This window comes from Coffea eugenioides, chromosome 10 (genome assembly GCF_003713205.1).
Source record: "Coffea eugenioides isolate CCC68of chromosome 10, Ceug_1.0, whole genome shotgun sequence".
Taxonomy (NCBI): Eukaryota; Viridiplantae; Streptophyta; class Magnoliopsida; order Gentianales; family Rubiaceae; genus Coffea; species Coffea eugenioides.
In genome coordinates, this window is record NC_040044.1 from 38047163 (window position 1) to 38073388 (window position 26226).

At 37.4% G+C, this 26226-nt stretch overlaps 2 protein-coding genes across 2 annotated transcripts; one reads left to right on the plus strand and one right to left on the minus strand.

Moving 5' to 3' along the window:
* Window positions 1-13941: 13941 nt before the first annotated feature.
* Window positions 13942-14649, minus strand: LOC113750841. The gene has a single exon (XM_027294781.1). It carries the CDS (start codon window positions 14647-14649, stop codon window positions 13942-13944), a length of 708 nt encoding a protein of 235 aa, XP_027150582.1.
* Window positions 14650-18132: 3483 nt separating this feature from the next.
* LOC113749591 (peroxisome biogenesis protein 1) lies at window positions 18133-24967 on the plus strand. The gene is made up of 6 exons (XM_027293380.1): window positions 18133-18376; window positions 18460-18633; window positions 19066-19165; window positions 20101-20592; window positions 21930-24343; window positions 24431-24967. The coding sequence occupies exons 1-6, from the start codon at window positions 18173-18175 to the stop codon at window positions 24467-24469; spliced, it is 3423 nt and encodes a 1140-aa protein (XP_027149181.1). The 5' UTR covers window positions 18133-18172; the 3' UTR covers window positions 24470-24967.
* Window positions 24968-26226: the final 1259 nt, after the last annotated feature.

A 26226-nucleotide genomic window follows, 5' to 3' on the forward strand; every position in this document is an offset into this window, starting at 1 on the left:
TTTATTATGCGGTTCTTATTCACCTTAGACTTTCCCGGTTGTCTTTTGTCTTTCATTTCCTTCGGTCTCATCTGGTTTTATGATGAATTCCATAAAGAATAGTGAAGAGACTAGAATTTGGTTCGGTTATAGTTGTTGGAATGTTCATCTGCCATGCTTCTTCATGCCTTTGTTGTTGATGTAATCCATTTATCATGCTTGATGGGTTACAATTATATCCCGAGATTTCACACTCAACCACTTAACATTTTGAAGACTTTGCCTTCTATTGCCGGCCATATTAATAATTGCGAAGTGACAAAATAGGCTCCCAACTGCTACAAAATATCGAATGGATACATAGCGAAATATTTGAAACCCAGTAGTAGTTCCAAATCCTGTCTTTATAATAATTTGACATTCTCAAATATTACCTCCAAACGTAAACAGCATATCTGCCTGCCGTAACAAATATTCCACAGGTGGTTTATGATCTGGTTTGAGGTCCGTGCATGCCATGACCTTTTGGCCGAAATAGAGCACCAGTAAATGCCCAACAAGCGGAAGAGATCACTGTCCGGCCCTACTACTCCACCCCGTCTTTCTGAAGTTTCATCCGTCCACTCCGTCACAGACTCGAACGACTACATCCAGTCCCTTGTCAACTATTTCAGAGTAAGTTTGGACTCTATCCAAGTTAAATGCCCGTCGTTCTCAAATCAGTCCATTCATCAATCCCAAATAAAAATTTTTGAGTAGTAAAAGCTAATTACCTGCGTTCTTATATTCTTAGGCAGACCAGATTTTATCTCGGACCATTCCCGAGTCCATGGATAAGTATTGCTATTTGGTGTATGCGACCATGATCTCTATAATTGTTACTGTATAATATAGTTTGTATAAGTATTTGTATACCAGTTTTTTTAAGCCTTTCATTCTTATCACTTTGTCCCATATTTAAAACATGTCTATGAATTTGATGGGTTCGAATTTATAGAGATCGTCTCACTAGATAAACCAGATTTCAGATTTGGTGGGCATTGATAAACATACTCTGGCTTTGCACTTGCTTTGCTGCAAACATTTGATAAACAGGATTTTAGCCGGTTCATAAATTGCCATGATCTTGTAATCTGTCAATTCTTCTTCCTTCAACCAGATTGTTATTAATGCTGACCGCCCGTTTGGTTTCCTTCTTTTAGATGCCACGAGACCACACCACTGCAAAGGCCCATTGGAATGAAAACATAGAGATTCATTTCTGTATGAAATTCGTCGAGTGAAAAAGGAGTGGGGAGTAGAATCCAAACGTTGCATCAGAGGCCAATTGGATGAAGCTTGCTGCGCACTTGAATGCCGCCTAGGGGAAGCAGTATGCATGGACTGTGTACCATTCTAAACTCTCACAGTTGAAGAAGATTTGGTGTTGTTTTGCCAAGTTAAAGGGTCTGCGACAAACTTCTGAAACTGGTATTGGTTGGGACGATAATAGGAGGTACTTCTTGGGAGAACCCTCTCGATGGAACAATTTATGCCTGGTATTTTTTCCTTTCGACGTAAAATTCAGTTCCAAAGCATCTAAAAACTTTAGCCATATCTTTTTGCCATCATTCACTATTCGGTTACCTGTCCATGACATGTTTTTTCGCGTATCGATGTATGTTAGACTGCATATTCCATAATAGGCTGTAAAATAATAAAGCCACGACAGATTCATCTTCGAGCTGTGCTCAAAAGAAGTCCTGACCATGCGTTTTGGACTGATTATTCGTCACCTACTCTATAATATTATTCTTAAAAGTGGCGAAACTTACTGTATTCTGGTGGATAGCTGTATGCATGCACATCATATGTTAAGGCTGGATTATTGTAATTTTGCCTACAATTCTGTTCCAAAAGGGAGGTGTTTATCGAACTAATGTCTATCTATTAGTTGATTAAGGGAACATATACTACTCTTGAAATATACTTTTTGTCCTCTGAAAAAAAAAACCAATTTACATCAGATGTGCATACTCATGTGCCATCAATAGTTGTTTTGCCTTTGATTCAGGAGAACAAGGATTATGGATACTTCAGATCCGGCCAATGCGTCGACAAATATGCAATCCTACACGAGGTCTTTGAAGCAGAAACCGCCACAGGGAGTCAAGCTCAAGCATCTTCAGTACCGCCTTCAATTTACAATCCACGCAAGCGAGTTGGGCAAAGTTGTGGGCAGGTTTTGTTATCGCCCCTGGCTAATGAAATGTACAACGTCGGGCAGGAGACCGGATTCGATAAAGATGCTCCAATTGCTGGAGTGAAGCGAGGTTCGAGCAGTCAGGAGATAACGAGCTCGCTCCCGAGTGCATCCTGGGGAAGCAAGTCAAGTAGAAATACGTCTGATCCATTTGTCGAGTGTGCTAACTCGCTATCCACCCTAGCAAATTCTAAACTGCATATCAGGAGTCGCCGAAAATCTGAAAATGAGAAATTTGGACCGGATATGGCAGCCCAAGTTGTGGAATCGTTCCAAGGGCTGGACAAGGGGGTGAAGCTCACTGCAGTTTTGGCACTCCAGGATGACAAGTGGCGGAAGACTTTCCTGAGTCTCAGTCGCGAGATGCAGGAGTATTGGTTGAGTTCTCTAGAGAGTGCCCCTCAGAAGGGACCCGATGGAAAGTATACGACACTTGGCCTTGCTTGTGTCCTTTCGGGATAGCTTACTTTGGACTGATAGCTGCTCGAAAATTGCGCTATTTCATTTGATTCTAAGCACCATGGAAAAAAGATTTGTATTGGGACTTTTAATACCTCGGCAGTGATTTTCTATCTACTGTCATGCATAATATAGTTTGTATAATTTGTCGATGTTGAGTTTCCTTTTCCACAGTTATTTGTATTGGAACTGTTTGGTTTAAAACTTTGGCTTGGAGTTATATATATTATCGTTATTCCTGTATTAAAGGAGCTTAAGTAGCTATGGTTTCAGGTTGATTGCAAATATATGTTGCTATGTACAGGAGTAAAATGGTTTTTTGCCGGACTTGACGTCTGACATATATATTGGTTCGCATTGTTATTAAAGTCCAATATATATATATACATTATCAGGGCTCTAGCATTCACTGGAAGAAATTGATATTATCCATTATAAGTTCTATTATGCTTACTCAATTGCAGGTTTTTCATTGCCTTTTTTCATTTCCTTATTCTTTGAAGGACAATATGGATGCCACGAGATTTCGTTCGTAGTTCTTTTGTTGTTCTGTCCTGGTTGAAAGAAAACTCTTGAAATGTCAGGACTTTGTACGCAGGACAAAATAGACATTTGATTACTCATAAATTGAGTTGACCAAAGTCTGTATACAAAATAGTTAAACTTATAGTTCCGGTATTAGATCTATTGCTTAGTAGAAATTGTAGAAAGCAAGCCTTTGAGTTCACATTCAAATCAAACATTCATGCACCAAAACCTACAAAATTCATATACGTCTGATCCATTCATGGCCTTTAATGCAAGTTTTGGCAAAAGTTAAACTGTTGAAGTAAATTTTGTTTAAAGGAGCCAAATTAATCATTGTAGCCTAAAAACACACCAACCATTAAGTAATAAAACACACTAAAAATATATAAAATAAATATCTATCAAGATATATCATGCTTCCATTTAAATGTGAACCATTTAACACATCAGTTCATCTGCCTACTCAACTGAGATAAGCACATCTTTTGTTGATTTGGTTTATTTGCATTTTGTCTACTCTAATTCTTTTCACACTAGTGATTTGTTACAAAAGAAAATGAAGTTCAAAGTTATTACATGAATAGTCTTCATGACCAATCAGTAGTGATAAGTTTGACTTTTACTACTCAATTAACTTTCTACACAGTAGTTGGAATCCAAAACAAAATCAAATGTCTTGCTTTTGTGTTTCTTTATGCTTGATAAATCATCACAACTAGCTCGGTGGTAGGATTTCGATAAGGTCTTGGACTGAAGCTTAATATTCATACATATTAATTTCACACACTCAAGTCCCCGGTTTAAATATCTTGGACTATAAGTTGTCTTTCAGACTGGAATGAAAGAGGTTATTACCATATAGGGGTTATATTTAAACTTTTGATCAATCGTGGCATTTTATTTTATCCTTAATGAGCAAAAATTTAAATAAATGTCAGGACTGCATTTTTTACGACAGAACACGCAGGACTTTATTTATTATGGATCTAATAATTCTCAGTAGGATGGAGTTATACCACAGAAGTAAAGTGCTTCATGATATGTAACAATTTTTAGGTTGAAATCCAAATTCACTTCAAAAGATTAGGGAATAATTTTTTTTTACTCGAGTTTTCATATAAATGATAAGAATAGCTGCATATGAGTCAAGCATATGTAGAGGAGCTTTGTACACACCTAGACGTTACCATATTCATTATGCAAGGCCACCATCTACACAAAAGTCAAAAAGGAGGCGCAAGAAAGTAGATGGCATTATGGTAAAATGGTTTTCCCTTACAAAAGTTGGCATGTTACTCCAAGAGCGCACGTCAATTTGTGCCTGGCAAAAGCTGCTTACAGGTCATTCTTTTTGGAATCCAAAGACGACTTACCCGAGCTGGTAATAATTGCAGACTATTATTCACGTGATGTCAGGCCATTGGACCCCATGCAAAAAGGACCACAGTCCAGCATACATTCATGGTCTTTAAAAGGAGCTTAAGAATAACAAAAAGAAAAGAGAGCCTGTGATAATTCAGACCTCATACAGCTCTCATATAGCAAATCTATTCGGGCTAAGCACTTGTTTCTAGCAGCGAATTGGTGGAAAGAGTTCCAAATGAGCGAATTCATGGATGTGCAGGGGACCAGCTCATCTTCGAACGAAAAGGATGTTCTGTTTGCTGCGGGTGCTGCACTGTTATTCGGACCAAATGCAGAACCATACGGAGGTCCAATCCAAAAGGTGCCATGCAGGACGTCTGCGATGTCAAGACGACACTGGGTTGAAGAAGTGATGTCAGGCCACCATACCCGGATCATGGATGCAACAAGGCTAAACGTTGATTCTTTCATGAGGTTGTGCTAGCATTTGGCCGAATGTGGATTTGTTCCCCAAAATCATCAGAAAAGGGTTACAATAGAGGAGGCACTCGCGATGACATTGGTCATGATGAGCCACAATATGAGAATGCGCATCATTGCTGATCGATTTAACCATTCAACGGAGACAGTGCATCGAAATATTCATGAAGTCATTCAGGGCCTATGCACATTCGCGCAATTCGCAATTACTCCAAGATGGCAGGATGAAATTCATCCAAAAATTCTTAATGACACGAGGTTTTATCCTTGGTTTGAATTATGGTGACATTCAAAATCCTATCCTCTATATATAAAATCCTAATTTTTTCAAAATCCTGTCCTCTATTTATAAATTTTTTTTTTCAAGTACGGTGGCATTCTAATCTCCCAACCATTTTATTCATTCATGTTCATAACTTATAAATAGGCATGAATATTTTAAAAACGTCAAGAGCAATCTAAATGGTTGGTTTCAATAGAGGTTTTGGATTGGAGCCGTCGCACTTACACTATTAGAAAAAATGATTGATTTACATTGACTCATTAACTTAATTGTTTTTGGATTGATGTTTATATGATCATCTACATTTATCTGAAATAAACAACATGACAAGATGTGAAGGGAACCACCTAATGTTGTTGTTAAGAATTTTTACTAGTTATTGGTTGGATATGTAATTCTGTCCTTAATATTGTAGGTCATCAAATAATTATCAAAGAAGGAAATGTCATATATCTTTTCTTGTTTGAGTAGGTTGGGGAATTTTTGACTTGAAATTTTGTCTAACAACACTACGAGGATGAGTTTTTTTTTAAAAAAAAAATAATGGGGGCTACTTGTTGGCCCTATTATCCTCATTTAGCTCAACCGTAGCTATTACCCTTTTTGATGACTTTACTTCACAGGGCAAAAGTGCACTACAATACGTACGTACTCCATGGAAATAAATACGTCAGATGTGCATAGTGAGACATTATTTTAATTTACTCTATAGCCTTCTTTTTGTTAAATGCCTTTCTTTTTCACATACAGTTTTTAATCCTCTCATGCATCCTCATAGCCTTCTCACTTGTCCCCAAGCGAACCTGAACTTTTTTCTTCTTTAGCCCTTTCACCTTTTGTTTTTAATGACATTTTAATGCAAGTCCATTTTAATGAATCACCACAATATGTCCATTTTAATAATTTATAATTTCAGGACTGCGTCGGAGCTATTGATGGGACACATATATCTGCTTGTACCCCAAAAGGACAGCAAGTGGCATACACTAATCAACACGGTGTACAATCGCAAAATATTTTGGCTGTGTGCGATCATGATATGTGATTTGTGTATGTGTATGCTGGTTGGGAGAGAAGTGCACATGATGCTCAAGTCTTAGATGGGGTTTTGACCGGCCCAAATCACTTTCCCGTGCCTTCTACAAGTATTACAAGTAATCCCTCCATTCACGTAAATTAAGACCGCAATTGCATATCTTTATCCCAATCCTTAGCAGACTGAATGATATTTATCATTTCACTTTCTTGCTGTCAGTGATTTGACTTAGCATTTATATTTGTTTTGCCCTTTTCAATTGAAAAATCTGGGCTAAAAGCGCAAGTCATATTGTTTATCAAATCGTACCGATATTCAATAAATTGTACAAAAGAGACGAAAAATACAACTGCAAAAAACTAATTCGATCGTATCTTATAATTGGCATTGGAAAATATTATTTGGTTGACTCCGCGTATCGAAACTTGTCCGGTTTCTTACCACCATATAGGGGACGCCAAGCGGATGTTAGTGGTCGCAGGAGGGGAAGATTTGCAACTACGAAAGAACTGTTTAATTACCGACACTCTGCACTATGGAATGTCATAGAGCGAAGTTTCGGTGTCCTAAAAAGGAGATTTGCCATTTTAAGGGGAGCCGTTCCGAACTACATGATGACAACACAGATAAATGTAGTTATTGCTTGTTGTGCCGTGCATAACTTCATCAGGGATCAACAACTGAATGATATGTACTTTGCTGACGCGGACGAGGGAAATCCAGATATTCATGGTGCAATTCCTCCTTATCCCGAGATATAGCCATTGCATTCTCCGCCTGAAGCTGTTGAGCAATAGATTGCCATGAGAGATACACTGGCAATGCATATGTTCAATGCCTATAGAAATAGGCGACAACGTGCATGAAACAGTTGAACCTATGATTTGATATTCGCTAGAGGCTCCTAGAGTAATAAGTGTAACTTTAATAATTTGTCATACCCAACTATATATCTCGTGATGCCAAATATGGTTGTTGCCTGTCGTTGTAATTCTATATTATGTCGTTTGATATTTATATCAGCAAGTAAAGAGTTTTATGTGTTGGTCGCTAGACAAGCCTCGCTGCAAAACTTAGGGTTAATTATCCAAAACTCAGACCCCTTTCGTAATTCTCTTGGTGCACTTTAATGGTTACAAATTAAATAAGACAATGCGTCAATTGTTTAGCTCACGCTTTAAGCCGTCCCGCGAATTACAGGTAATTGCAAACTAAAAAAAAAAAAAAACCGAAATCAAAGGTGTGGCATAGGCCACGCATACCAAAGAATACCAGAATTCTCCTCCATAGATGGTGGACCCACTTGCCCGAACGTGGAAATTCCCTGCTCCAATCAAAGAAATACAATCCTCTGCTACTGCCCAATGAAAATTAATACTCGGAGTACTTTAATCGTCCTTTGTAAATTTGATGGGTTTCCCAGAAATCGAATTGTTAAATTTCACCACTGCCAATTCTGGAACTGTTCAGCTCACCAAAAATGTTGGCATGTTATAAACTAGGAATTCGAACCAATTCATCAAGTGCCAATCCCCGTGGATTGTTAAATGAATCCTAAAGTGAATTGAAACTGTGGGACCCGGACAATTTCATATAATTGGCCCATACACACCACTTTGGTGAAGTGCCAAAATCATTCAAGAATCCCTCTCTCTCTTGCTGTGGGACCGATGTACGAAATTTGACTAAGGAAGTGAAATCTGTTTCATTCCTGACAATTTCATAATTACGCACTAAATTGTACTCTCTCCGGACTGCCACAATTCAAATTGCAAACGTCCAAAACAAAACTACCTTCACATTCAACAAATCACACAATTCAAATTTGCAATCCAAATTACCCAAATTCTTCCTATCCAAACAAATCCATTATCTCTTCATTTTGTATTTACTAATAAAGAGATAATACTAATCAATAATTCCTTGATTAGTCAAACTTGTAGGGACGCATGACGTGGCGCCATTTGGTTGAACAAGCTATTGCAGTATATAAGAAATACATACAAATTAAACAACTCTAAATATTATCTCTTTAATAAGAAATAAATATTTAGATATCTATCTGTAAGGCCCGAAAACAACTCTTTTCTAGGCGACCACACAATGGAGCAGTTGATAAGAAAGCACAAGTGCTTGTGAGTAGAAGAGATAAACAATTTAAAGATCATAAATGTAACAATAAGTAAAAGGAAAGAATTGCAAACCAATTAACTACCCAACTCCTCTTGAGCTTCAAACAAGCTACTTCAAATTGATGAATTACAATCACTCTTGTGTACAAAGGAAGGTTCACCTCCTCCTTGCCCCGAACTCCCTCGGTCAAGCCAGGACGTTTTACTATCCCTCAGGACAACCCTCACAGAGCTACACTCATGAAGTATTCACTCACAAATGAAAAGCTTACAATGAACCTCACACCACTAAGACTACAAATCTTCTTTGAAGAGTATTTTCTCACTAAAATCTCTCTAGATCTTTTGTATCTTCAGTGTGCCAAAGTTGTTTGAAGTATCTGACCAATCACTATTTATATAGGACCAAGAAAGAGCCTCATTAAAGCTTCCAACGGATAGAAAGTAGCTGAAGAGTCAACTAGCCGTTGGAGTGTCGGACGTCCGATAGCCCTGTTTTATGCGTCCGACAGCAGGTAGTGAGTTTCAGAGATTTTCTTCAATTCTTTCGGACGTCCGGTGCAAGCTCTTTGTGCGTCCGACAGCAAACAAACAGATTTGAGAAATTATCTTGTTTCTATCGGACGTCCGGTAGAGACATATTCAGCGTCCGATAGTTTCGTCGACTTCGAAGGATCCTATCGGACGTCCGAAGCATGCGTCCGAAGTTGTGCAATGATTATCGGACGTCCGATCCTGACTTCTTGAGCGTCCGACAGCTTCAGCATACTTTGTCATCTTTCAATTGTACTTGATCTTTTAAGAGACATTAGTAACATCCATTTATTTTGTAAACATCAAAAGATAGGGATCAAGATCAACACTATCCAATAGACATGTGACATGATATGATTTGGTTGGCGGAGACATCCCAGTAATTTCAATTGATTGAAACACCTCAACTTGACACGTGGCAAAATATAATTGGCCATTTAATAACCAATTTTTCCAAGTGTACATGACATACGGCAATATCCGATTGGATAAAAATAAGCCATAAAAAATAATTTATAGACCAATGGTAACTTTAAAAATTAATTAAAATTTCATTATCTACAAATACCCCCTCGAAACTTGTTCGCGAATGCTGAAGATTGAAGCAAGATTCGAACGGACAAGTTTCGACATTTTTTTTTAATTTGAGCACCATCGGAATATTAATTCTCAAATAAATCCATAAATAGACTAAACTTGAAGCTTTAGTGACTTAGTGATCTTAAATAAAGTCCAATGACTTAGTGGTCTCAAACTCTACGTGAAATACCACGAATGCATCCCTTAATGATTTCAATTTCCAATATCACTAGTGCTTTTAATTTTCCAAGGCCGGATCACTTCATTTGGAAGTTTTATGTCCGATGTCCGTAGCTTTCCTTTTGTTAGTCTACCATATGCACAAGAATTCTTGTCCTTTGTGAATTCAATCTCTTGGCAACTTGGGAAATATTTCGGTGCCGACTCTTATAGATAAGAGATCAACTTTCAAAAGGAAACTATGTCTGGACGAACCAATCCCAAGCTTATTAATTGAACTTCCGTTAGGAGCAGAAACCCATTCGGATTCAAATTAGAACTTTTTCAACCTAAATTCTCCTTGAACGTGGTATAATTTGTGACAAACTCGTGTCTTGCAAGCCAATAATTGGACCGAACTCAAGGTTTTTACAAATTTCCTGGCAATGGCTCAATTATATAAAATAGCCATGCAAAATGCCACGATAGTCACTGAATGCATGCAAAGCTTGGTGAATTAGTGATCTCAATTTTCAAGACCAAATCACATCATGCACTTGCCTCAAGTCCACGGCCTTGGCTATAGATGTTTTTTTTTCACTTTCGGGAATTCAAATTCAAATATCATGTGTATAAGGATTCTTTCTTTTGGATATCCTCTCAAAGCTAGGAATTGCGTCTTTGGTAAATTGTTGAATTGAATCCGACAACTCAAGGAGGAGTTCCATATAAATTACATTATCATTTTGTTGAAACATAATCACAGCCCATGACAAGTCACGCTTGCTCACTTGCTCAACTCCTCATCAGTCAACTCCCATTCGACAGGCATGGGATGATTGGTTAGAAAGTCTGTCAATATTTGTCCTTTGACAGCCTTCGTAAGTACATAAATAATTTTGAATTGTTGAAACTGAAGGTACCATCTCGCAAGCTGGTCAGACAGTACAGGTTTTGCCATGACATACTTAATGGGATTAGACTTGGATATGAGTCAGACAGTGTGTGTTTGAAAATAATGTTTTAACTTCTGGATGGCAAATATAAGCGCCAAACACAACTTCTCAACGGGTGAGTAATTCAACTCATTAGATGTCATCATCCGACTCAAGTAATACAGCGCATTCTCCTTACCTTTATCATTTTCCTGAGCAAGTAAGGCCCCAACCGACCGTTCTTGAGTAGAAATATAGAGGATCAATGGTTTACCTGAAATTAGCGCAGTTAACACAGAGGGATTCATGAGTTACATTTTAATACTTATAAAAGCATTTCTACAAGTTTCATCCCACTCGAAAGATACCCTTTTTTCATCAATCTACTGAAAGGTTGGCATCGTCTAACCAAATTAGAGATAAACCTCTGGATGTAAGCCAATTTTCCTTGAAAACTCTTCAACTCATGGATATTTCATGGTTCATGCATATTCATAATGGCATCAATTTTAGATCGATCGACCTCTATTCCCCGTTGATGAACGATGAAATCGAGAAACTTGCCAGAAGTGACTCCGAATGCACACTTCAAAGGATTCATCTTTAGTTGGTATTTCCGAAGGCGTTGAAAAACTTTTCGAAAGTCTTGAATATGATCTTCTCGCTTCTTTGATTTCACCACAAGATCATCAACGTAACACTCCACATTTCTATGAAGCATATGATCAAAAATTCTTTGCATTGCCCTTTGATATGTTACTTCGCCATTTTTCAAGCCAAACGACATTACTTTATAACAATAAATTCTCTTGGGAGTGCGAAAGGCAGTGAGCTCCTCGTCCTCTACTGTCATGCGTATTTGATTATAACCAAATGATCCATCGAGAAAAGATAGTGCTCATATCCTGTTGTAGCATCTATGTCAATTCTGTGATGGGGAATGGAAAATCATCTTTGGGGCAAACCTCATTTAAGTCCCAAAAATCAACACAAATTCGGATTTGCCCATTTTTCTTCCTCACAGGGACGATGCTTGAAATTCATATTGGATATTTTACTTCCCGTATGAATTCAGTTTCAATCAATTTGGGTCGAAAGCGTCTTTGAATTTGGTTGACAGGTTTTGTTCCTCGCTTGATAGATAAATTATGAACAGCGATCATTGGATCCAAAGCAGGTATTTCTGAATAATTCCAGGCAAAAACATCCATGAATTCGAGCAGCAAATTAACATACCTTTTCTCTTCTTCATGAGTCATGCAAGAACTTATGTAAATTGGGTGAGGGTCATCACTCGTGCCAAGGTTAATTTCTTTTAACATATTGACTGTATTTTTTACTCCTTATTCAAATTGTAGGAGCGTCATCCGTATCTTCTTCTTTTTCTTTAGGATCACTGATCGTAATATAATGGCAAGAAGCAATACTTTCTTGACCCTGTTCTTCAAAGATGGTTTCGATTCTTACGTTAAACAAGCTTTCATAATGCATAAAGAAATTAGAAACTCTTTTTCTCGGACCATTCTTCTTTATTGGAGTAAGATTTTCTTTCTTGATAACTTGGTACTCTTATTTTTTACTGCCTAATCTCTCATAGACGGGCGGTTTCAAATTCTTCAATTGCGGGCCAATTCTATCAAATACAGAAGTACGTTTCGACTTATTTTCCAATCTATCGAAAATAGATCTCTTTCGCCTTGTAACTTCCATTTCTTCGTTCACATAATTATAACTTGCCCTTTTGATCATTATACGAACAGGAAAAGACGGTTGATAACCAAGACCCATCGACAAACTTTCAACATTATATCCTCTTTCTTTCAACATTTTTTGCCTAGGTATCAATCCATGAGTCTTTTCGCCAGTCATTTCAGGAGAAAGTTTGCCCAATGTATTCTTCTCATTTGGGTTATAACCCGTCTTAATAAGAAATCTATATGCGTTTTGATCAAAACCTTCTTGAGTTCGATTAGTTGATAGTGAGTAATGTTTCACTGCAGGTGCTTCTTTGGGACGGACAAACCCTTGCAAGTTTGCTTTCTCACTTTTAACAAACTCTATTTTAGTGAGCGGAACATTTAATGCGTTATTTCGGATAAAAGAAGACTGACCTTCTTCTCTCTTTGATTTTGAAATATAATGCAAAATGGATATTTTGAAATATTGACTTTCTTTCCTTACTGATTCTTTTTTTTTTTTGTTTCTTTTTGAAGATAAAATTTGACGTCGGCAAAGTGAGTTTCGGCCTCAGTAAAAGATTTATCATCGGCAGTAACTTTCTTAATTATACCATCTTTATAATATTTGAAACATTGATGAAAAGTAGACGGTATAATTTCATTCTCATGAATTCAGGGTCTTCCCAAGAGCATGTTATAAGAAGTTTTGACGTCAATAATATGAAACAACGCACTTGAACACAACTCACCAATGAGCAATTCAAGTCTAATTTGAACACAACTCACCAATGAAACAACGCACTTGAACACAACTCATCATCGATGATTTATCATCGATTTTGAGTTTTTTTCTCAAATTCAGTGCTAATTTGTGCGACTTGAAGATTTTCAGCCTTGATGACATGACAAGAAGTAGAATTATCATCATCGTCACTTAAATACCCCTTGAGCATAAATTCTCTCAGTGTCACAGGTTGTCAAACCTTTTGAAGCAGTGGATGATTTGAAAAGACTAGTGTTAGGATCACTCCTTTTTATTTCTTTGTTACATTTCGTTGTTTCATTGTCACTTTAACTTTTGTCGAACGAATGCTTTTCGAAAAGATGTACTTCTTTATCTTTGGTTTGCTAGTCCCCTTTCAAGTGACTAAAGTCCATCCCTCATTATCAATAACATTTTCAATTGAAGATTTTTCAAACTCTCTTTTTACAAACAGAGCACTGCTTGATGTGGATGGAATTTCTATCAGACAACACACAGACCCAAATATTATTATTATTTGATTTGCCGATACTTTATCCTTCTCGAGGAGGATTTTTCTTGATGGACTAATTCCATAATTTTGTCCTTAAAAATAAAGCATTTTGTGAGAGGGTGGCCAATCAGGAGATGATAACAGCAATAATTTGGATCATTAACTGACCGGCTTCCTCTGAGCGCTTCATTTCGGGAAGTTCAAGGAATTTCTTCTTGAAAAGATCATCAAACATCCATTGTAAATCAAATTCAAGGAATGTGTATTCTTTTTCTTGCATCTCTTTCAAAGTGGGTCATCTCATCGGCTTGTTTTGGGAGGAATCTAACTTCGCAGTGACCTTTCGGCTCACTTTGGTAGCAATTTTTATGAGAGCTGTGTTTATTGTCATGGACTCTTTATTACTGAGTTTTGAAGGAAGCTTGGCCCCTTTTTTATTTTCTTGTCTTTCATTGCTTTGACGATGGGGTTGCACTCGCGGAGCTTGAATAGGAAACCCATCAGTTGCATTGGCCATGATATTTAATTCCATATCATGAACACTAGTAGCTAATTCTTCAAATGTGTTTGAACGTATACCTTGTAGAATATAACTTAAGATCCAATGCATTTCTCGGATGCACATTTCTATGGCAGAGGGTTCAGACAGTCTATCTTTGCAGTTAAGACTCAAACTCCTCCACCTATCGATGTAGTTGACCACAGGTTCATCCTTCCATTGGCGAATATTAGTCAATTCCAGCATACTAACGGTTCTTCTAGTGCTGTAAAAGCGATTCAAGAACTCTTGCTCCAGTTGTTCCCAACTGTCGATGGACCCCGGTATGAAATCAGTGTACCAATCAAATGTGTTGCCCTTCAGGGACCGAACAAATTGTTTGACTAGCAAATCACCATAGGTTCCAGCGTTATTGCAGGTCTCGACGAAATGGGCTACATGTTGTTTTGGACTGCCTTTTCCATTGAACTGTTGAAATTTAGGCGGTTGAAATCCAGCAGGCATTGATAGGTTGTCAATTCTAGCAGTGTAAGGCTTGGAGGAGGTAAAGCTTGACTTTGAGCCACCCTTCTTTTTGTCCTTAATCACGTCTTCAACAAGTTCCTTCAATTATTCTACGGGGATAGTTTTCTCGGCGGTCACATATACTTCCTTCACCTTGTATTTGCCTTTAGATAAGGAAATTTCACACGCATGGTACTCCTTAGTGTTCACATGGCTTTCTTCAGGAGCGTGATCTTTTTGAGTGAGCAGTTGAGCGATAAGAGCATCTTGGTCCTTAATGTGTTTCATCATGGTTTCTATCATTTTAGACATATTCGAAACTTGTTCTTCAAGACTTAAAGTGTTTGTCATCATTGCAAGCATTGCAGCAGAAGAAGCAACAGAATCTTCCATAGAAAATTTTGATTGAAAAGTTTCATGTGAAAAGGCCGATCCAGTGCTTGATGAATCATCATTATGCTTAGAAAATTTGGACCCGGATCCAAATTCGAGCATGGCAAGAGCCTTCTCAATCGAGGCAGGAATGTCTTTGATCCCCACCGTGAAAGAATAGCTCATTGGTGATGTTGAACTAAAGACGGAAGTTGACATCGATGGAGCTTCCATGTTACTTTGGGTGGAAGTTCTCGTCATACTCCTTGTTACAGGTCCAATAGCACGAGTACTGGTGACAACATGTGCAACTTCCTGAACAGATTTGGTATTTGTAGCCTTGGAACGAGTAGTCATGGACTTGTTGTTCTTTAGTACCATTGGTGATATATATAGTTGAATATTCGAGAAGAAGAGATAGAAGGCAGAGATGGGTCCCACTGGACGTGCCAAAACTTTGTACGGAATTAAAATTTCAAGTCTGTAAAACGACAAGAAAAAAGAAATACACGACAAATATGTAATATATAAATTTAAGAAAATATATGGGTTCAATCTTTGAAATTTTCTCGAACTTATAGAGAGATTTCTTCGATTCTTCTCCTCGAACGCCAATCCAAAGGCTTCGCACCTTGTTTTTGGATCAATCACCGATTCCTTCAAATCTTGAAATGGAAGATTTGAAGAACTTGAAAATATTTGGAGGTTCAAACCTTGATATATGGAAGACTTGAAGAGCTTGAAGACCCAGACTTTCGTAATTTGGAGCTTCACTATTTGAGTGTATGAGATACCTCCTGATGTCCTTGATTTGGTAGAGAGACCCCTATTTATAGCTGTGGTATGAGGTAGAGGTTGAAAATCTGTATACCACTTTACTTGTCTTACAAGACATGCAGTCATATTAGGACTGTGCCAACTTAAATATTATCTCTTAATTTTATATTTACTAATAAAGAGATAATACTAATAAATAATTTCTTGATTAGTCAAACTTGTAGGGACTCATGAAGTGGCACCATTTGATTGGACAAGCTATTGCAGTATATAAGAAATACATACAAATTAAACAACTCTAAATATTATCTCTTTAATAAGAAATAAATATTTAGATATCTATCCAATAGACATGTGACATGATATGATTTGGTTGGCGGAGACATCCCAGTAATTTCAATTGATTTGAATACCTCAACTCGACACGTGGCAAAATATAATTGGCCATTTAATAACCAATTTTTCCAAATGTACATGACATACGGCAATATCCGATTGGATAGAAATAAGCCACAAAAAATAATTTATAGACCAATGGTAACTTTAAGAATTAATTAAAATTCCATTGTCTACACTAACTTCAAACCAAGCATGCATCCAAATTTCTCTAAAGTATATGGAAAAGAAAAAGTTTGAAGTTTTTAAGTCACATTACCTTATTTTCCTACAAAACAAATAGGAAAGTTAGCTCTCCTTCCTTTTCCTTTTTCCTCAATCCCGACTTGGAGAATGGTCAGCTTCCTATCTTCCTTTACTCACTGATTCTCTCGGTTGAAGCAAAGATACAAGACACCAAGTTTCCTCCCAACTTTTTCTAGTTTCACTCAGCTGGAACAAGGAAGCAAGATTCTAGATTTCCTCTCAACTCTCTCTACTTTTCTCTCAACTAAATGGAGCAAGACAAAGGAAACTTTCACTAATTTTTTTCTCTCTCGGCTAAATGAAGCAAGGCAAGGAAAATTTGGACTAAAGAAGTTTAAGTCTTTTGCATGGTATTGACACTTGGCATATAGTCATCAATCCACTTGTCAAGTATACATAAATTGTCAAGAGTTATTCTAATAATTATTCCACATTTTTTTATTATCATGTTATGTCCCTATCAATTTCTTATTCTAGTTAGTGTTAATTCTTATAAGGGTTAATTTTACAGTAATTTAAGGTACAATCAAGTTGTTTAATCACAAGAAACAGGTAAATTTATAAGTTAAATACTAACAAGCAGATTGTAATACATTCAAATTTTAAATGAAAATATAGATTACACAGATAATTTTCGGGCCCTCACACTCTCTTCCCCTTAAAAGAATTTCGACCTAACGACTCTTGAAACTGTTAATTGCTTAACTGTCAATGTTACCTGTGCATGACCGTACTTGGGGCCAAACCCCATTGACAGTCGGCCTATTCAAGCCAGTAATGGATTTGGTCGAATAGGTCAATCGTCTTTGGATACCGTTTATTGGTATACTCGAGTATTACCTACTGAGGTGATCACCAAACACTGGAAGAAGGAGATTGTTGGATACTGTTTACTTGGGGATGTGACATTGAATTACTGATTGGAGTAAGTGCTACATCTCAAAACGGACAGGAGCCACCTCTAGAGTCCGTATCAGTACTGTATCCTTTCATATTAAATGTGTTACTTGTTTTGATCATTACTTGTTGTAACTTGTTTATTTGTTGGGTTGTGAACTCTGTGATTCTGTTGGATTGTTTGGTTTAATTAGAACCTCCCTGGACAATAGCTCAACTCTTATAGTTGTTTTCCTTACAGGAGTGGAAGACAAATATAAAGAGAAGCTGGTAGTATAAGTTCGAAACTTAAAATTGTGCTTAGGTGAATTTTGTATTTATGCCGATTTTCTTTTAAGGGGTGTACATATTAAATTATGTAGTTTAGAACAATTTTTGCTTTTGATGGAGTATATACTCAAGTGTGAATGGTTTATTAGTAGTTTAGTCTATATGAATGTTACCTCTTAAGTTAATGTGAGTAAATTCTGATACGAGTCAAGCAAGTGATCTGCTAAATCCTAGGATTCGCCCTAGGGTAAGGTGGGAGTGTCGCAGGAGAAGGCTGTAGGGAGGGGTGGGAAGGTGTAAAAAATAAAAATGAATTTGGATACTATAGTGAGAAAAGAGCACGAAGAAATTCAGAGGACTAAAATGATATAAACCTCCTGTTATTGAGGCAACTTTTGTAATTTTTAAATTTTCAAGCAACTCCATCATACCTTTCCATAAAGATAACAGAGTCACCAATACTCCACTCGCCCCAAGTCAATGAATCAATTAAATTAACAAAAATTTCTACAAACAAGAGAATCCAACAAAACCCAGAAAACCCAAAGAAAATTGAAGAAAAACCATGGAATTTGAGGTGAGAGTGGTAGGAGGAATAGAGAGCTGCTTTGCTTCTCTGCCACTTTCTTTAATCCATACTCTTCAATCCACCTCTATCTCCGGTTCCCTCCCTCCACTTCTCCCTCTTGAACTTCGTTCAATCCGCAATCATGATAAACTCTGGCATGTTTCTTGGTCTGGGTGTGCTTCATCTTCTTCAGCCATAGAGGTAAAGTTCCAATCTTTATTGGGGTTTTCCCTTAAAGTTTGAATTTTCTTCTGATTTTCTTTTCTGTGTTTTTTCGGATTTAGATTGCTCAGCTGTATGCAGAGTGTATTGAGTTGTTAGACCGTACTGTTGTTCAAGTAAAGGTGACCCCAAATGTTCCAAAAGCTACTCTGGTGACTATAGAGCCACATACTGAGGATGATTGGGAGATTCTGGAGCTTAATTCCGAGCATGCTGAGGAAGCAATTTTGAAGCAGGTGGATTGCAAAAATTTTGCATTGATTTTTAGTGTCGTAGTTGAAGTAAAATAATACTTGTTTTGTTTCTTTATATGAAGACGTGAAGTCTCTTAATGTTTTGTGAAAACACTAATATGAAGTTTCAGCCTGATTGTTCGAGTATTTGTTGTTGGGGCTGAATACTTATGGGAATTTGATGATCACTGTTTAACCAAGTCCTTTTCTATTTCACTTTCTCAGCTCTTTCATTTGTTTGCGTCTGTGAGGAGCGCTTAGGATAGAATAACCCTTTAGGGAGGGGGACAGAGAAAATTTTAGGTGGAGGGATGGAGAAGGGATTGCTTTTCAAGCTATATTTGTTGGATAACCAGAATTTATAGTTTGTTCTGATGCAGATACCGAAAGTTTCTGTTAAGTGTATCCTTCTAATCAATCTGATATAATGCGCAGGTGGGAATTGTGCATGAAGCAATGAGATTTCCTTTGTGGTTGCATGGGCAAACTAGTGTTACATTTCTTGTTGTCTCAACCTTGCCAAAGAATCCGGTAGGTAAGATGAAACCTTTTCCAGTTTTGTGAATTTTAATGCATGATCCTGCTTCACTTTTCTGGATTCTGAGAATCTTTCACTTGGATAGCTTTTCCTGTTCATCATCGTCAGCTATTAATTTGTAGTTGGTATCACTCTTCCATTGTTATTTATGGTTGTAAAACTCCATGGAAATCTGTGCCAAGTTTCCATTAAGTACATCAGAACATCTTACCTTAATCCTTTGTTTATTTCTTCTGTAACATAGTTATGAATGAAAATTTCTATTATGACGTTTATTTTGTCATCAATATGGATCTGTTTACTGGCCTCTGAATTTATAGATTTCAACCTGTTGAAAATAGTGATAATGTTCCCCATGCCTATACGGATTCGGAAGATAGTGCCTCAATGCTGTTTCCAATCCCAGACCGCCCACACCTTTCAACAAAAACCACTTTTTTTTTTAAGGAAAGAGATGGAGGTGTGGTTTGATATAAGGACTTCTAGTTTTGTGATTGATTTTTTGATCAGTGGAAATATTAGTATGTATAAGTGTCAACTCAAGAAATGATTGCTTCTACATGGTAAATGCAATTGAGGATAAGCTTAACGGGTTTTATTAAGTGTTCTTACCTTCACAACCAGAAACTTGCGTCTAGGGTTGCTGGAAAGGCTTGATACATTGCTAACTAAATCAAAACTAGTAAATTAGTGAGACAAGTAGAAGCAAATGTTCTTCTTTAAAGAGTATGTAAGTTGTACTGTTGTTGGTTGTTGAATTACATTATGTTAGTGTTTCTGCATCAGTTCTATCTAGGAGGTCATTCTGTTTTATTGGACAGATAAATGGGATCCGTATTGATTGCATCATGAGACATTTTGGATTCTTTTCATTCTTGAAGCTTTTGAAGATTTTGGTAAATATAATTTCTAACTTGTCAGATTATTTTCAGTTCAACTCGTCCCAAAAACTGAGGTTGCTGTTGCTCCAAAAAGGCGTAAAAGGAATTCTGATTCTCATAAGGACTCGTCTATACCCACTTCAGAGAGTCGGCATCCTGAAACAAAGGCTCTTCTGCGGGTCCAGGATTTAGATAAGAAATATGTTAGCAGACATAACGTCCATGGTGTTGAGATGGAGGTGTCACTAACTTCTGCTGTCTTCCTTCATCCAGAGACCGCTTCAAGGTATTCGTTCAACTCTCTTCAGCTTTTGTTGATGGTACGCAGACCTCTGTCCAAAGAGAACAAAAGTAACGATGGAAAGGATAACCTGAGAATGAGAGGTAGTAGAATGGAAAAAGAAGCCAACAATGGGAATTCAATAGATAAACAGGAGCACAGTCAAGCAGTTGTCCGACTATTAATATCAGAATCAGTGGCCAAAGGACATGTAATGCTTTCTCAGCCTCTTCGTTTTTATTTGAGAGCAGGCTTACACTCATGTAGGTTTTTCTTTCAATGATGGGTTAACATTTTTTATTCTTATTATGTTGAACAGCCATCTTTCTGTCATTTTAGACTGCTTTATTTTTCAGGACTGATTAATTTTGAAAGAGATAATATTTCTTGGTTAGCTTTTTTATCGTTTGCAATGATAAATAGGTCAATTAATCTTCTCATATTCTGTTGTGTGATGATTTTCTCTTGGCTATTGCATGGGTACAGGCACAGCAAATTTTACTTACTGTAATTGTTTAACCAACGCACTTGTGCACGGTTTTTCAGATCCTTTCAAGGCAAAATTCATTCAAACTTATAATCAACATCAAATGTAAGTAGTCGGGTGGGATTGTAAGTAGGAGATCTTGGGTTCAAGCTCTCCCACTTAAAAAAAAAAAAATCAAATGTATTACGCCCAGAACCATTTTTTTTTTGGGAGAACTTTGTGTATTTTTATGCAGATTATGTTTTACTTTAATGTTTGACTCATTCAATATTGAAATAAAGATATGAAGGCTGGTTATTGGCTGGTATAAAATATAATGATGACCAAAAGTGCTCTGAATTGATGATTTAAAGTTTAGCACTTAAGAGGAATCTGAAAAAACTATGGCATAAATAATGGTTGCACAATGGCATGTAAGTTCGGCATATTAAGTGAAACAAACAGAAATAGGACACCAATGTTCGTCATTCTCAGTTACTTGACACATTTGATAGGAGTTATATAACCTTGTCAAAGATGTGTTGCTTGAAGTTACTTTATCCTTGCATGACATGGCTAGTAGCAGCTATTGATTGGTCTTATGGTTGCCGATTTGGTTGATGGTCATCATCTGCTTGTGATGTTTGATTCCTTTGAAGCTTCTTAAAAGGGGAAGTCTAAATGGTCACGGCCATCTCACTTTCTACTTTAGTGTGGGTGGCCCACATGATATTACTCAGAAATGCAATCTTTGGTTGGTTCTGGAAAAAGTTTTTAATTTTTGTAAATAAACTAGCTATGAACGATACTCTAATCTTTATTTGGCTTTCTCTTGATGAAGATTATGAAAAATGCTACCTTATTACATGAAAGGTTTCCTTTTTCCCCTTGATCTAGATGGTTTCTGAGGAATTCTGAGTCCTGTGGAATTTGGCTTTTTCTGTTTGTCTATGATCTAATAGTTAATGTGCTTTTATTAACAGCATTCTAGCAATTTATGATCATTGATTTTAAAAGGAAGAGGAACATCTTCCAAGTTCACTGCTTAACTCTGTATGTGGTTCTTTGTAGCCTGTGATTATTTAGTACATATGTATCTGCAAAATACTTATTATGATTCTCTTCCGCTTTCAGGGGTATATGTGAAGACATGGAGTGGTAATCTGAAGCAAGATATTCCTTTCATAAAACTTTCACCTTGCCAGTTAGAAAAGCTTCACGAGGATGAAGCTTTTGAAAACGATGGTACAGATGTTTTGGTTGGTCAGAAAAATTTCAAAGCCAATCAAATGCTTTTCAGGACAAATTCCGGTGCAGAGATGGGTATGATTGATTGGTCAATCCATGAGAGGATTATTGCTGCTCTTTGTAATAAATCTCCTGGGGACGAGGACCAAAAAGATGGCACTGAGTCAGGCATTAAGAAGGGTTTATTAACTTTTTTGCAGGCATGGTGTCAAGCTCAATGTGATGCAATTATTTCAAATTCGGGTCTTCAAGTTAGTTCATTGATGCTAGGTAGTAAAACTTTAGTTCACTTTACAGTGGAAGGAAAATTTTTTGACCAGCCTGGAAAGTTACAAGGACCAAAAGTTGGTCTTTTTAAACGACAACATAAAGCTGGTGAACGATCTGCTGACATCCTATTCATCCTTTCCATTACTGATGAGTCTATGCATGCCAAAAAGATGGATGCGTATGAAATATCTTTTGATCACCGCAAGGAAAATGGCGAAGACAAAAGCTTAGAAAGTTTGCTTCCAAAATTGCATTTGAGCGACGGTGTATGCATATATGCTGTTAATGAGCAAGTCTCTGACAAGAACTCTGGTTTGGCAATATCTTCACTGAACTGGATGGGTACAGCTGCATCTGATGTAATAAACAGGTTAACAGCTTTACTGTCTCGAAATTCTGTGCTTATGTTGAGTAACTATGAACTTCCTTTGCCCGGGCATGTTCTGATTTATGGACCTCCAGGTTCTGGAAAAACATTACTAGCCACAGTGGCTGCAAAATCTGTTCAAGATAATGTAGAAATTCTGGCTCACGTTGTCAATGTATGTTGTTCAAGACTGACTTCAGAAAAGCACTCAAATATTCGGCAAGCACTTTCAGGCTACATATCTGAAGCTCTGGATCATGCACCTTCTGTTGTTATATTTGATGATCTTGACAGCCTCATTTCATCTTCGCCTAATCCAGAAGTGCAGCAACAATCATTATATTCAGTGGGGCTCACACAATTTCTTCTTGATATTATGGATGAATATGAGGAAAAGCAGGGAAGGATGTGTGGAATTGGCCCTATTGCTTTTATAGCTACTGCTCAATCATTGACTAATGTACCACAGACATTGAGCTCTTCTGGAAGATTTGACTGTCATGTTAAGTTGCCAGCACCTGCTGCTGCAGAACGTGCAGCATTGTTGAAGCATGAATTCCAGAAGCGCCACTTGGAATGTCATGATGATGTCATTTCAGACATAGCATCCAAATGTGATGGATATGATGCATATGATATAGAAATACTTGTTGATAGGTCTGTACATACTGCTGTGGGTCGCTTCCTGTCCAGTGATTTGGGTTCTAAGGAGCAAGTCAAGCCCACTTTAGTTAGGGATGATTTCTTGCATGCCATGCATGAATTCCTTCCAGTTGCCTTGCGTGACCTTACTAAGCCTCCTTCTGAAGGTCGTCATTCTGGTTGGGAGGATATTGGTGGCCTTGATGACATCCGGAATTCCATAAAAGAGATGATTGAGTTGCCTTCTGAGTTCCCAAACATCTTTGCTCAAGCTCCTTTAAGGATGCGCACCAATGTTCTCCTATATGGCCCCCCTGGTTGTGGAAAGACACACATTGTTGGTGCTGCTGCTGCAGCTTGTTCATTACGGTTTATCTCAGTTAAAGGGCCTGAGTTGCTTAACAAATACATTGGGGCTTCTGAGCAAGCTGTTCGAGATATATTCTCTAAAGCAGCTGCAGCAGCACCGTGCCTTCTCTTTTTTGATGAATTTGATTCGATTGCCCCAAAGAGAGGGCATGATAATACAGGTGTGACTGATCGAGTAGTTAATCAATTTCTGACAGAATTAGATGGTGTGGAAGTCTTGACTGGTGTATTTGTCTTTGCTGCCACAAGTAGGCCAGATTTGCTTGATGCTGCACTTCTCCGTCCTGGAAGGCTGGATCGCCTTCTTTTCTGTGATTTTCCTTCAGAACATGAGAGGTTGGACATTCTTAGAGTGCTTTCAAGAAAGCTACCGTTGGCTGGTGACGTGGACTTGGGCTTTGTAGCTCGCATGACTGAAGGGTTCAGTGGAGCTGACCTCCAAGCACTTCTTTCAGATGCACAGCTAGAAGCAGTTCATGACCTTTTGGGTAATGAAGATGATAAGAGGAGCAAGAAGATGCCAATAATCTCTGACACTCTTTTGAAATCCATTGCCTCCAAGGCAAAGCCATCAGTCTCAGAATCCGAGAAGCGCAGGTTGTATGACATATACAGACAATTTTTGGATTCAAAGAGATCTATTGCTGCACAGGTATCTCTCTCTCTCTCTCTCTCTCTCTCTCTTTGTGCATAAGTTTTTATAATCATGACGCCTGTTTTAACATCTACTACTTTTCAGTCAAGAGATGCCAAGGGCAAAAGAGCAACCCTGGCATAGGGATTTGCAAGAGACCGGGCCAACATATATGCAAATTAAGCCGTAATACCATTTTATTCGACAAGATTAGTAAAGGATATCCATATTTTCTCTTCCAGTTTTCTTCTTCAACCTTAAGCGTGTCCTATCCTGTTTTCTAGGTTCAGTCAGTAAGTTAGCATTTGTACGAGGGTTTACTTTGTTGTATGATGAAAGCCAACAGGGCAGGGCTATATAATGTATCAAAGGTCTTTTTCTTTTCTTTTCCTTTTTACCCCTTGTCATTTATGGTCTCCTTTGATCTGTGGTGCAAGGCCCTTTCTTGCCACATCTTTTTGCTGCTGGAATAGTTTATGAATTGCTGTTCCAAACTGTGATATCTGAGCTGTGCCTTGTCCATTTGGAAGAAGCAAAGCTTAGAATAGCTCAACTTTGCACTTGGGATTGTTGTTTTTCTTTAATTATATTGGTACTGCTACCATGAAATACAACTGCAAAGGACTTTAATCTGCAGATGCATTTCCTTTTCTAAGTACAAAGGGACGTGGTACACCTCTGTTCTGTTGCTATACTCGTGCGACTGATGAGGATCCTATGAGTTTGGCTGGTGCTCTTTTTTTTTTTTCTTTTTTTTTGAGAACAATAAATTTTCCCTTTTTCGTGTCAACTGAATCTTTGAAAATGATAAATTTACCCCCTTAGTTTTCTAAAAATAAAAAATAAAAATAAAAATTATCCCTTTTAATGTGAACCCAGCATTTGACTAGTGGAAGGTACATTTGTCATTTTCAAAGAAGATTATCAGTCTTAATGCAGCAACTGATATTTTAATGGCAAATCAATTTTCTTTCAAAATAACAAATTTGTCTTTTTCAATGTGAGCCCAATGCCAGAGGGAGAGTTGGGTTGGATGATAAGGTGGAAGGAATTGTATGTAAGAGATCTGATTCAGGACTTCTCGTTTATTATTAAAAATGAACCCTCTTGCTTATTAAAAAGAAAAAAGAAAAAAGAAAAATGAATCCAATGACAATTTTTAATCAGTGAAACATGTATTCGTCATTTGTGAGGGAAATTACTATGGCCATCACTGTTAATGTTAACATCTTTTCTACCGTTTTTTAGTATAATTGGAAGGTTTCGAGTCTAAAACCTTTCACTTATAATCCCTTTTCTCGTATCATCTAATGCAACCCTTCCCCCTTATTCTACTACTTTTCAAAAAAAAAAAAAGTGAATTCAATGTCAATTTTTAATCCGTGAAATATGTATTCGCCATTTAAAAGGGAAATTACAATGGTCACTTGTGCCAATTTTAATATCTTTTCTACTTTATATATATATATAACTTGTAAAATTTCGAGTCTAAAATCTCTCATTTTTAATCTTTTTTCCCATACCATCTAATCCAATCCTCCCCTTCTTCTATTTGTTCTACCTTAGCTGGAAAAAAGCTCAAACGGGAATGCACTTACTTGTTCTACCTTAGCGGGGAAAAAGCTCAAACGGGAATGCACTCAATTGAGGTGGGCATATGCCAATGAGTAAACTAAGCATATTCTTCCAATCAGTGGTAATATAAAAGCATTAAAGAGGAACAGATGGACAGAAGGATCCCAAGAGGAATGAACAAAAAAAAATTCGTTGCTGTCGCTTGGTGATTGGAAATCAAGGGAATGTTTTAAAGCAACTATTATTACTACTACACTACTACTTTTCAGATGTACTTTTTTTATTTTTTGGGGCAAAAACTGGCATCCAATTCTTGCTGCTCCCTT